General features: G+C 43.0%; 1 protein-coding gene across 1 annotated transcript in view; it reads right to left on the bottom strand.

Moving 5' to 3' along the window:
* The window catches only part of ARID1B (AT-rich interaction domain 1B), a 441,148-nt gene that overhangs the window by 6,483 nt on the left and 421,343 nt on the right, over positions 1–13,322 (bottom strand). The window contains 3 exon segments of the mRNA XM_030556641.1: positions 1,498–2,287; positions 5,554–5,650; positions 9,689–9,839. Coding sequence (XP_030412501.1) covers positions 1,498–2,287; positions 5,554–5,650; positions 9,689–9,839 — 1,038 coding nt within the window.

The following is a 13,322-nucleotide window of genomic DNA, read 5'->3' as shown; positions in this document are numbered from 1 at the left end:
AACAGATATGAGCCTTGTTTCTAGTGTTTGAAACTGGCAGTTTTTCTTGCCTTTCCTCGTGGTGAGATACTTTTACTAATGTTTGAGAAGTCGAAAAAATCTATGAAACAAGTTAAATAAAACAAAGAGTCCAGTGATCATTTTGTTTCTGCCCTTTACGACTGTGTTGGGGTAGCAGCTAGAAGGAATGCTGTGTGTATCTTTATCATACTGAGATGAATTTAATTGGTATAGCACACTGAAGAGATCATACAGTAAAGTATTCAAAAGCAGTGAAAACAGCCAGGTGTCTCAGTGACTGCTATGCTGGTAACTCAGGAACTTGGCTGAGGAGACTGATATGATGGAAGCTGCAACTAAGAGGGCCTCACATGCATCATCTACCATCAGTATGGGGCAGAGGAAAGGACAGAATGGAACAGAAAGGACATGAACAGAAGTGAGAACTTGAACGAGTGAAATGTAGTAATGGGTTCAGTCAAAATAGGAAAATATTTGGGAATAATGTGGAAAAAAATAATAAACTCTCAATTGTACAAGAATAAATATTATGGGAATGAACACTAAATCATAGTTGATGCTATAAAACAATCTCCCCCAGAAAGATTAAAATAATTCTTTAATTTAAAAACATCTTTCTTAAGATTATTTGAGTGATTTTTAAGAATATTTTCCATGCTCATCTATGAGATGCAACCTGGGTCTATCCAAATGTTAAAGAAGTCCCAACTGTGATAAATATATAGTGCATGACTCAAGTCACTGAAGATGTTACACTAACATCCCTGCACTGGACAGACAATTACACAGCATGCCAAGTCAGAATGGCTTCTTGAATCTTACCAGTATGATTTCACACTAACATGTTTCCACTTTGCCCCAAAATATCATCTCTAACAGCACATTCCTATGTGATACCTAGGAGATACCTTCAAGTGCATTCGCTCCTCAGCCACAGAAAACCCATCTCCACCAATAACACAAAGCCTTGCCATCAGAGTTGCAGGGGAAATTCTTATCCTGGCTGGATATATGGCTTGCCATCAAAAAACAAAAGGCCGTTTAATAAAGATGTGTGAATGTCAGTAAACAATGCAACACTGTGCTTTCATATACTTTCTGTGCCACAAGAACAAGTTGTACTGACCATTCCATAGGTGCTGTAGGGTAGCAGCTAACACGTGGAATTTGAAAGCCTAAACTGCCTTAATACAAAGAGACCTATGGAGGCTACAGGGCTCAACATTCCATGTTCCTTTTGTTCCCAGCCGCTGATGTCCTATGCAGCATTAGCTGAGCTGTATTTGACCTGTGGGATGACCACCCATGCTGTACAATTTTTTTGGTGCTATTACGTTTTAACAGACACAATCACTTTACACTTAGCTGAGTTAACTTTCAAGCAAGTTCATAAACTGAAAGTGGAAAAAGAAAATCAAAATTGAAACCAGATTCTTTATGACTATTTCTGTATTTAGACCTTTGTTTGATGCTCACCAATATCTTTTGAGGTAATCTTTCGTCTTGGTTTTAAGACTGGTTGCGATGCTTCTACGGAGCCTGGAGGGAAAGTAATTTCTCGCCTAATTGGTGGTGGCTGAGGTGGAGGACCTGTGACTTGTGACACTGGAACTGTGGGTATAACCTTCTGCATCTTCATAGAGGGTAGGAAAGGAGACTTGCTTGGAGACATACGGTTCTCTAAAGAGCGCTGGAACGATGCTGGACTTGGAGCCCTAGAGATGTGGTTTGGCATTGAGGGTGGTGTCTGGTAGGACGACTGAGGAGGTCGAGTGATAGGCTGCATGGAGGCTGAGGATGACATGTAAGAAGGCTGACGTTGGTTGACATGAGAAGGCCACTGACTCTCATGGTTTATTCTCTGGTCAGGTACCATCATATCATCAGTGCGGTTCATCCCTGGATAGGGTGGGGCCTGTGCAGGGCCTCCAGGGCCTTGCCTGTTCTGGTAAGGGTAAGGCATATCATTCCGTGTTGGCCACATGTTCTGCTGAGGACCTTCACTGGTGGATGATGACTGCATGGGGCCACCAATCATCTGCGGGGGTATTCCATGCTGCTGGATTTGTCCGGGGCCCTGCATCCTCTCCCTGTTATAAGGATATGGATACTGTCCCTGGATAGGCCTCCTGTCTGGTCCAGAGTAAGTGTTGCTGTACTGGTTATACATTTCTTGCTGCTGATTGCCATACTGCATGTTATACATATCCCCTTCATGGCGTTTTGCTGGAGGCCCATACATGCCATCCATATGACGCTTATAATTCTGAAAAAGAATGTTTTGGAGAAAAAAGCTCAATCATATTGACAGTCAGGGGTGAGATTTAATATGTAATTAAAAAAAGTTACTGGCATCCTTAGATTCCATGACACTAATATAACGGCAGCATTTCAGAATGAGCACATTACACAGGAGGTGGTAAAATAGTAATTTTATAATTATTTTTTGACCAAAAGGTTTGTTTCTTTTCCTATCATACAAAACATATATGAACTAGCAGAAAGCTCATTTTAAAAATAAAACATTTATAGGACTGCACAGAATGCTGCTTATAGAGTCAAGCTAGCAATGCTATGGTTGAGCCAGCTTGCATTTTAAGACCCTACTTTGATGTGCTTATAAACTTATATTTAAAAAAAATTATCTCTGGCTAAAATTTCTCATGTTAGCTCTCAATCCAGGGGTGATTTTTTTGCAAGTTTGATAAAATTCTATTGCTCACTTAGGACACATCTAGGCATGAAAAAGAAATTATCTTTACCAGCTAAGGTATTTTTTCACATTTGTTATGATCAAACTACCAAAAAAAAAGTCTTTTTAAAGTTTCAGATTTGTCACAGACTTAGTCTTCTTGGAGGACAAGTTTTGAAAGTCTTCTAACATCCCAAAGCAGGATGCTCCTGCAAGTATGTATCCAGGACACTGGAGTTTGAAACAGAGTATAAGTCAGACAAAATAGGCTGGCTGGTGGGAGAAACACCCATCTCAGTTATGTCTGGTGTTCCAAAACCTCCACACATCCCTGCCAAGAAGATGAATCCCTCTCCCTGAATCCCCTAATCACATTTCATGTCTGATTATTCCAGCAGTTAAATTCAAACATTCTATTTTATTCTAGATAGGTGCTTATATGGTGCTCATGACTATAGTAATGTGCTCCTGGAAGGTGTTCAGATAAGTGACATGACTAACATCTGTCATGTGTGGTTCTTTATGTCTCTCATCCTCCCTCTGAAGTGGGAGAACTCTGGGCACAATGTAGTGTTTTGTTTTGACAGGGGTTGATATTTTGTTTTAAAAAGTACATGCTGCTCTGTGTTTATTTATGTTAGAGAAGGCAGGGCGAAGAACTGCACCTTGCACTTTGAGTGGAAGGTGGAGAGGTTTGTAATGGTCTTTAGTTCCTGGGAGAGTTTGCTTCACAGTTCGAGCCACATTGAATGCCGTGAGGAAAAAAATGTGAATTAAATGTGCAGTTTTTTGAATATATGACCTATGGTAAACAAAGTTATAGCTCCCACAGAAACCTTAACTCAGTCACATTGCACAATGTATACTAATGTACTAAAGTTAACATCATATAAAATTCTATATGCATGCAACATGGGTCAGTTAGAATTGCTCTGGGAACCATTAAATCTCATTTTCTGACATTGGGGCATGTAAAATCCTAACCACTGAGTTGCATGAATGTTTTAATTTGCCACTGAGCTGTCAAGCTATTTAAGAAACAAAGGGTCCATGGCCAGCTTTAGGTCTTACACATCTATATAACATACTAGGTCTGTGACGTGAACTCTAATGCAAGACACAGAAAAACAGGCATCATGCAAAAATTGTCTAAGTTGAACTACAATTTCAAATTCAATGGTTATGCATAAATCTTCTTAGATCCTGATCCTGCAACACTTGAGCACATACTTAATTTAAAACATGCGAGTAATTGCACTTCAGTGGGACTTCTGACATGATTAAAGTTAAACATGAATGTGTTTGCTGGATTGGGATCTCAGACAGTCAGATAACTCAGAGGGAGGATATAGATGTAAAAAGGGGTATAGCAGGACAAAAAGATAGCATGTCAATGACACCTCTAAAGGAGGGTCCCACTATGGTAATTCAGCCATTAACTCCCACCCAACTCTACATCATACCACCAGCCTAACCTTAACTTTGTCCCCTAATACGTGACAAAATATACAAAAAGGTCAAAATAATACATTATTAAGACATTACTGGAAATGGATACCTAGAATAGGAAATGAGATTTTATATTTTCTTAATAATGTTAGTTTGACTATATATTTTTGCAAAGTTTAGGGTGTTCCTGTCTTTAATGAGAACCTTGTTAGTTCATTCTCTTGATACCGTAGTGTGGGGTATCACAGGCTATTTTTGTTATTGATCTTTGTAATTTCTCCACTAAATCACCCCAAATTACTAAAAACGCTGCTCCTCAGCAAGACCAACAAAACAAATGTAGAGTTTCTGGACCACGACATTTAGGAGATAGTATGAGAGAAAAAAGAGAAGTGTAACATTCCCAAAGTGAATTTTAGATACAATTTCAAAACCCTGCAACTTTAGAGCTGCACTTCTGATTTTTACTGAACTTCCTAGAAAACCTCTTTCTCGCACTGAGATGTGGTATGTGAAATTTAAGGAAGATAAATTTATTTCTGGGGAATCCTGGCATGTTTGAAAATCTGTCTTATTCTAGTAACCTAGCACCAGCCATAATTACAGAGTGAGTACCAACTGTTTTATCATACACAGCGGTGAAATCCTGGCCCCACTGAAGTCAATGGGATTTCTGCCAGTGACTTTAATGGGGCCAGGGTTTGCACACATATTACCAATACATTTTACAAAACCTATGTCTAGAAACAGTACTCATATTTCCCTGCATATTCTGTATATTTTATATATTACAGAAAGGCTCAAATGTTGGAATGTTTAAAATATTTTTTTCAATGTCAGTAATATATTGCACTATATCATCTGCTATACATTCAAAGTACATGATTCTCTCATATGCAGGTTTTATGACAGTCTTGGATTATCTGTGTGACACTCTGTGCCAGCCTTAGCAACTACAAGGCTTATGTCTTTCTCTTTCTGCCAGACTTCCTTGGTTTCAGTTGCCTGCCTGACAGGAGTGCTTTCTGCTCTTCCAGTCAGCAGCTTTCCTATTTATCTCTGCAAGCTGGGTGGTGCAATATTATCAGCCTATGAATTGCATTGTTTTGATTTGCCTGCTACTGTGCCTGGGGCTTTCACCTGTCATGGATTCCACACCACGCAATCTCAACTTTAAATTACACCCTTCAACATAACTAGTACATGGCCTTGTTCTCGCACATCCACTGCTAAAATGGGCCCCAATTTTGGCCCACACTATGTTGCTCACCTGTGCAAAAACTACATGCATTTTAAGAATTTGTTTTAATTTTATATTATAAAGTATATTTTTGGGGGGTTGATGTTTACAAAATAAATGTCATGAATATAAATGATTCCACCTCTTTTACCTGCTGCTGTGGATACATTCCAGGTTGATGTCCTCCATACGGTGGTTGTCCTGAAGGAGGTCCTTGCCCTGGATACTGCTGCCCATATGGTTCATGCCTAGAATGATGCATTCAAATCAGCACTTAGTACTGTTGGAACTTCCAAGCCACTGGAAAAATGAAATTGCTCTGATGATTCTACACCTTAAAGATGGCCACCACCACGAAACATTCTCTTTATCATACCACCTAATTCCATACCAAGACTCTTAGCACATTGATGATAATTAAATTTTTTAGAATGGATGGTGACACCTTTTTGGGCATGTTGCCAAAGTTGTTTGACCCCTACAAAGTGTCAATGACAGGAAAATTAAGAGACTCAGCAACCCCCCGACCTTCACAAAACCTATTAAATTCCTTGAATTCCAACAGTCAGGAGCTCTCATGTATTGCACTAATTCAGCACTAAGACTATTGGTGGAAACCAGTTGCAAGGATGTACCAGAAGGAATTACTACACAGAGTATAAAGCAATATAGTTGTAACAGAATGAAGCAGGATATATATTCTAGTAAATAAAATGTCTGATCTACAGCACAAAGAGGGTGTGTTCAAATTCTAAAGAGTTTTAAAAAGTGGGTCTCATCAAGAAACTCAATTTATGGAACATTAAAGACTCTACTGAATATAAAAAATATTTTAAAAATTGGTTTAAACTGAATTTGTCATTTTCACTAGACCACAGTAGCACAAAATGAGTTTAAGTACAAACTACGAAAAATATTTCAAGATGCTACACTTATGCACTGGAACTTTTAACAAATAAATGTATGACGACTCAGGCCCTGTGTAAATAATGATTTCACAGAGTGCAAGGAAATAGTTAAATTAGCCCAATACTGTGATTTTTCCAACAGTGGGGAGGCAGAAGCAGAGATGCCCAAGGGATATTGGAAAAATCACAGGGCTGGACTAATTCTGTTGCTGCATCCTGTCCAGCCAACCTATGGAGAGATTGTCAGCGGTGCTAACTAGAAGCCCTGGCCTGCCCCACACCAGCCTCTGGCAGGCCTCGCTGAGACCAGGAGCGGTGCTAGGGTTTCTGATGCCCTAGGCGGACGGCCATTTCGCCGCCCCCCGCGGGTCTGGCGGACCTACCGCAGTCATGCCGGCGGATGGTCCGCTGCTGGAAAGGCTCCGGTGGAGCTGCCGCAGTGATGCCGGCGGGCAGTCCGCTGGTCTAAAGGCTCCTGCGGACCTACTGCAGTCATGCCTGTGGCAAGTCCGCCGGAGCCTTTAGACCAGCGCACCGTCCGCCAAAATGACTGCGGCAGGTCTGCCGGAGCCTTTCCAGCAGTGGACCGTCTGCCGGCATGACTGCGGTAGGTCCACCAGACCCGCGGGGGGCGGCGAAATTCTGGCGCCCTAGGCCATTGCCTAGGTCGCCAAAATGGTAGCACTGGCAGAGACACCATAGGAACTGAGACCAGGAACCACTATTTGGAGCATGAGCAGAGGGTACGGGGGCTTCTTGCCCAGCAGGGAACCAGAAGTGTTGAAGGGGGCTCTGACCTGGGTACTCTCACTCCTGCTGGCGACAGGCTTCTAACTGCTGGCTGGCTAGTCATAGAATCATAGATTATTAGGGTTGGAAGGGACATCAGGAGATCATCTAGTCCAACCCGCTGCTCAAAGCGGGACCAATCCCCAAATGGCTCCCTCAAGGATTGAACTCACAACCCTGGGTTTAGTAGGCCAATGCTCAAACCACTGAGCTCTCCCTCCTCCCTGTATTTGGTGGGATGACCACTTCTGCCTCCCTACTGTTGGAAATATTGCAGCAGTGCCTACCCTGTGAAATTCCAACACTTACCCGTGATGATGATGTAATTTTTTTAAAACCTGCAATTTACATATGGCCTCAATGATGACATATTGTTCTTTTTTGAGGAACAGTATAGCAGTTAATGAAATATTGTGTCATAAAATACAGAGTTAAGGTTGCACTTACAATCTTACCTGTGGCACTTCTTGATTTTCTGAGTGCTTAACTGGGCATACCTTTAATTTCTTTCTTTCTTTTTTTTTAAATGAAACAGAAAATCATTTGAAGGGAAATACATGGAAAGCAGTAAGGATGATAAATACCTGGCGCTGATGGTGAATAGCAAATTGGATTTGAGCTTGCAGTGTGATACGGTAACACAACAAATATCAATTTCAATATGGGTAGTGTACACAAAACCATCCTGTCACAGACCAAGATGTTAGCAGTCCCTTTGCATACAATACGAAAGAGAACACACCTAGAATTTTGAATTCAGTTCTGGACACCAGAATATGTTCAAGGGCAATTCAGGAAAAAGGAGCAAAAAAGTTGAAAGGGCTGCAGAATTTGACTTAGAAAGAATTAAAAGAACTAACATGGCCTGATTTTCAAGGTGCTGAACCTCCACAGCTCTCACTGACTTCTGTGGGTGTGGTAGGTGTTCAATATCTCCGAAAATCAAGCCAGACAGAGAGGTTATCTAAGCAATGTCAAAAGAACTACTTAACTGATAGGAATTGTCTAGGGTTGTCTGAAGTAATATAACAGAGTAATGAGATGAAACTGGGCAAAGGAAAATGGAGACTATATATCAGGAAATGCTCCTTAAGTGTTAATGTTACTTAGACTATAGAATGGCCACCACCTGAGCCTCAGGGTTTGTATAAGTCTCAAAGTTTGAATAATTTAAAACTAGAATGGACTATTTGAGAATATAACATCGTGTACATCCTGTATTGGCACCAAACTGTGTGATTTCCTTTTCTAACATCTATAGTTCTATGGAAACACAAAATCAAATAGCTTTCCCAACCCCAAAAATAAACCCAACAGAAAAATCCCTATAGGAAAACACAAACAAATAACACAACAAGCTGCTGAACATTCTGTTTACACACAATCAGTAGCTGCTAGAATTTAGGATTATCTGGTTAATGCAGATATTATAAACAGAGAAATCAATGTTCACCTCTGCTGGCCAGGGTAACGATTAGGAGAGTACATGCTTGGGTCACTGTTTGAAGGCACCATATTGCTCTGACCAGGTGGTCCCATACTGCCTTCAGGACCCAGCCCATGATCCGACCTAAAAATGACAAAGGAAACCTCATTCTGTAAAAAGCACTTATTCTCCAAAATCGCTAAATCAGTACAACTTAATGGGAAGGATTCTTCTGGCCTAAGACCTCTGCTGGGACCTTTAATCTGGCTGACAACACAGCAACAAAATGACTACAGTTGTGTTATTCTTCCCCTACTGCTTCAGCCTAGGATTGTGAAAACTAGTCTACTATTAATTTAGGAGGCCAATACTGTGCACTGCATTGGCTGTCATCAGGAAATGTTAGTAATGAAGCAAAACTGTACAACTAATTGAACATAACGATGAGACAAACAAGAGTCTACAGTTCTAGCTTGCAAAACATACTGCAAAACTCAGTATACCCAAACACTCCCAAACCTTTCTGTCTGCTCCCAATGATCAGACATCAGTGATTCTATGGATTTAAAAAAACAAAAAACAACACTTTCCCAGGGTAAGGAAAAGGGGGGAAAAATTGGTTTTACTTCACTGAAATTTGGACCTACAGGGATCTAAACTTTCAGCCACTGAACCTCAGTACAGAGGATCACTATGGTCACACACTTGAAGAGCAGTGTCCCTACAGAACAGTATAGACCTTGAAAGCTCCAAATGAAGTTCTAGTCACCGGCAGACCAAAGAAAACATTTTTAAGATGCATATTTTGTTTTTTATATATTAAAAAAAAAGCAAGCTCTTCCGTTTAGGTATGAACAGGGCAAGAGGACTAACACAGGTGCTACTTTAGCAAATCACAGCACAACACAATAGCCTGCAAAAGGCAGCTGTCAAGCAGACCCACTTGCTGATCAGCTGTAGGTTGAGTGACTTCTGAAGTGTGACAACTCTTTCCTATTAATTTCGGCAAAAACCTAGACTTTCTCATTACCTGTGGCTTGACTCCCAGTGATTTCGTAAGCAGCTGCAGGAAGCGAGGGCTGCTAGGTTCTCTGTAAAGGACAATGGAGCAAAGGAGAAGACGACAGGATCATTTTCACTAACTTTGCTGAAGATTGACTCACCTCCTGTCATAGCCACCTCCATAAGAGAATTGCTGCCGCTGGCTCATGCTCATGGTGGACATTGCTCCAGATGGAGTCTGGTTATAGATATCCTGTATTCCACTATTGGGCATTTGTCCAGGGGCCATAAAGGGCTCACTGCTTCCAGGCACTGCAATAATAAGCAAAAACGGAAGAACTGCAAATTAAACATTTTATTTTTGGTGTTCAAAGATGAGCTTCCAATGTCTGTTAAATGACATCATTTGAAAAAACGCCTGAAGCCCTAACTCTACGATGCAGAATTATTAGGCGTCTGACAAGCTTTAGGAGAGTGATGAAAGCAGATAAACCAGCACTATCGATAAGATGGAACAGAAAGGTGGTCAGCAGAGCCACCCAGAGGATTCAGGGGGCCTGGGGCAAAGCAATTTCGGTGGCCCTTTCCATAAAAAAAATTTGCAATACTATACAATACTATATTCTCGTGGGGGCCCCTGTGGGGCCCGGGGCAAATTGCCCCACTTGCTCCCCTCCCACAGGCGGCCCTGGGAAAAATAAACCTTCCACATCTTGGCACAAACCCAGTTTCTTTACAAGGTATCACTGGTTCTCAGCATCAGCTAGTGCTAAAAGGCACTAAAGCTCATTAAAAGGGTTGGACAAATATTTTCCGTCGACTTTTTTTGGATTGAAAACTAGGGTTTTTTAAAAAGCAGAACAAAATCACTGACAATGTCTGCTTTCCTTCAAAATTTTTTTTTTTTTTAATTGAAAAGCTGAAATTAGTCTGCCAAAACCTGAACATGGTTTGGGGTTTCAGAAGTATGTGGCCAAATATTTGCTGCTTGCTGTGTTTGACTGTTTAAAGAAACAATAAAAAAATTCTGCTTAAAAAAAATCCAAAACTTTTGAACCACCTCAGCTTGTGACCAAATGCCTGAGCCCATCCAGTCAGAGATTTTTCCAGGTGTCTGATACTCTGCTGGTTTCCTTGATTCATATCTGTCTCCATAACTTTGGGTTCCTTTAGGTTAGAACATAAGAACCACCATACTGGGTCAAACCAAAGATCCATCCAGCCCAGTACCCTGTCTACCAACAATGGCCAATGCCAAGTGCCCCAGAGGGGGTGAATATAACAGATAATGATCAAGTGATCTCTCTCTGCCATCCGTCTCCACCCCTCTGACAAACAGAGTCTAGGGACACCATTCCTTACCCATCCTGGCTAATAGCCATTAATGGACTTAACCTCCATGCATTTATCTGTTTCCTAGAGACTGACTCCATGGGCTCCCTCACAAACTGGAGACTGTTACTGTGGGTTTGTCTTTCGTATAGCTTATGTACATAGTCCACGAACTGAGCATTTGAGCTTGTTCCAGAATCTGGGATGAGCATATGTTGTGAAAACTGAAATGCTCAAAATAGCACATGCATGTGAATGGACACAAGGTGCTTAAATTAACCCAGGGGTTCTCAAACTGGGGGTCAGGACCCCTCAGGGGGTCACGAGGTTATTACTGGGCGTTGCGAGCTCTCAGCCTCCACCTCAAACCCCGCTTTGCCTCCAGCATTTATAATAGTGTTAAATATATAAAAAAGTGTTTTCACTCAGAGGTTTGCTATGTGAAAGGGGTCACCAGTACAAAAGTTTGAGAACCAATGAATTAACCCCTCTGAAGCCTCAGGGAATGCAGGGGAGGTGGGTCTCCCTTGGTAGGGTTGGGAAGGAGGTAGGTGGTGTAGGATATTGCTCTTCTGATGTGATCCTTCCCCCAGTGGCTAATTTTAAATGAAGCTGCCCTTCCCTGACATGAATCTCCCTATGGCACTGAAATTAAATATAGACTATAATTTGGCATTTGAGAAGTGAAAGGGATGGTAGCCCTAATGGAAAAGCTAACAGCTTGGCTCTTCTGCAAGCCTCAAACTGCTGAATGAGCTTTATGATAGGGAAGGCTGTGCCTCCTAAACAGCCTGGCCCTGCCTCCTATCCGACCCCCACCCACTTCCTGCCCCCTGACTACGTGCCCCCCTCAGAATCCCTGACCCATCCTGCTCCCTGTCCCCTCACCGTCCCCCAGAGACCCCCCCAACCACCACCCCAGGACCCCACATCTGCTCCCTGTCCCGACTGCCCCGACCCCTATCCATCCCCTCGCTGAGTCCTGACAGACTCCTGGAATGCCCACGATCCAACTCCCCCATTCCCTGTCCCCTGTCCTCCCTGCCCCTTATCCAACCCCCTTGGCCCCAGCCCCTTACCCACAGCTCCTCCCTCACCCGGAGCCTCAGCGCACCGCATCCAGAAGCGTCCCTGAACAGCGGTGCAGCATGGCTCTGGCAGGGCCTGAGCTCCTCCCAGGGCTGCCCAGAGGGAGAGGCAAGTGAGGCAATTTGCCCCAGGCCCCACAGGAGCCCCCACGAGAATACAGTATTCTATAGTATTGCAACTTTTTTTTATGGAAGGGGCCCCCAAAATTGCTTTGCCCCAGGCACCCTGAATCCTCTGGGCGGTTCTGCCTCATCCCCACTCAGAGCTGTGTGGTAAGGGGGCGGTGCCGTGAGCTCCAGCGGGGCTGGAGCTCCCTCCGCTTGGCCTGGAGCTCTCAGCCCCGCCCCCTTACCACGCAGCTCTGAGCAGGGAGGAGCTCATGCCCCGCCGGAGCCACGCTGCAGCACTGTCCAGGGACGCTCCTGGATGCGCTGAGTCTCCGGGAGAGGGGCGGAGGCGGGGTCAGGCCAGGGCTGAGGAGGGAGCCTGAGCCGTTCTCACGGGGGCCCCTGTGGAGCCCGGGGCAAACTGCCCCACTTGCACCCCCCCCCCCCCCGGGTGGCCCTTGTGGTCAGAATATCAAATAACGTCTAATGAAAAAAATCGTATTTGGAACTCATGTTAGAGAATTAAACCCATCAGGTTGAAAGCTTTCTTCTTCCCAGGTGTCCTAAAGACTCAAACTGGACTCTGTTCACACGTGCTGTTCTTAGCTCAACAATGTTGACTCAGACTCAAATCTCTAGATATCAGAAAGGCTTATGCGCTAGCCTCATGGCTTTAATTAGCACCCCGTAGCCACAGGGCTGTTTTCTTTCCTTTTCCCAAAATGGGGTTGATGTTTGTGCAGAGGATCCTGTATCCTGGAGGTATCCTCCGGGCAAGGTAGATACAATTCTAAGGGTCCAAGAAGAGAGTTGGTCAGCACCAGCCATGACATTTAGTAACAAAGGATTCAAGGAAGTAGCCCCATCTCACCTCTCTAGTTTGAGATATCTGACATAAAAAAACCAAAAGTGAGGGTGAAGGTAAGGAGGCAAAGGCTCATCTTGGAAAGGAAAAATAGGACTTCTCCAAGAACCAAGCTTTCCACTTCCAGTCACCTGCTGTCTTAGAGCAGGCCACATTTGTAACTAAAGCAAAAGAATAATAGGTGGGAGAACTAGGCACCCTTATAATAAAGGATCAAGAAGCAGTTCTATTAATTCCAGGAGCTAGAGACTGGGTACATGCATGATAAGAGGGTATTTACAAATGCTACAGGAAGCCCTGGAATTGTTCCCCAGGTTTTGTATGCAATCATCACCTTGCCAAATTCTTTTATAAAAGCAGAAACACCATCAGCAGAAAGAGCTGAGTGAGGGAACAGATCTG

This window comes from Gopherus evgoodei, chromosome 3 (assembly GCF_007399415.2).
Source record: "Gopherus evgoodei ecotype Sinaloan lineage chromosome 3, rGopEvg1_v1.p, whole genome shotgun sequence".
NCBI classification, from domain to species: Eukaryota; Metazoa; Chordata; order Testudines; family Testudinidae; genus Gopherus; species Gopherus evgoodei.
Note: the sequence above shows the minus strand (reverse complement) of the source record. Positions and strands in the feature narration are given on the sequence as shown.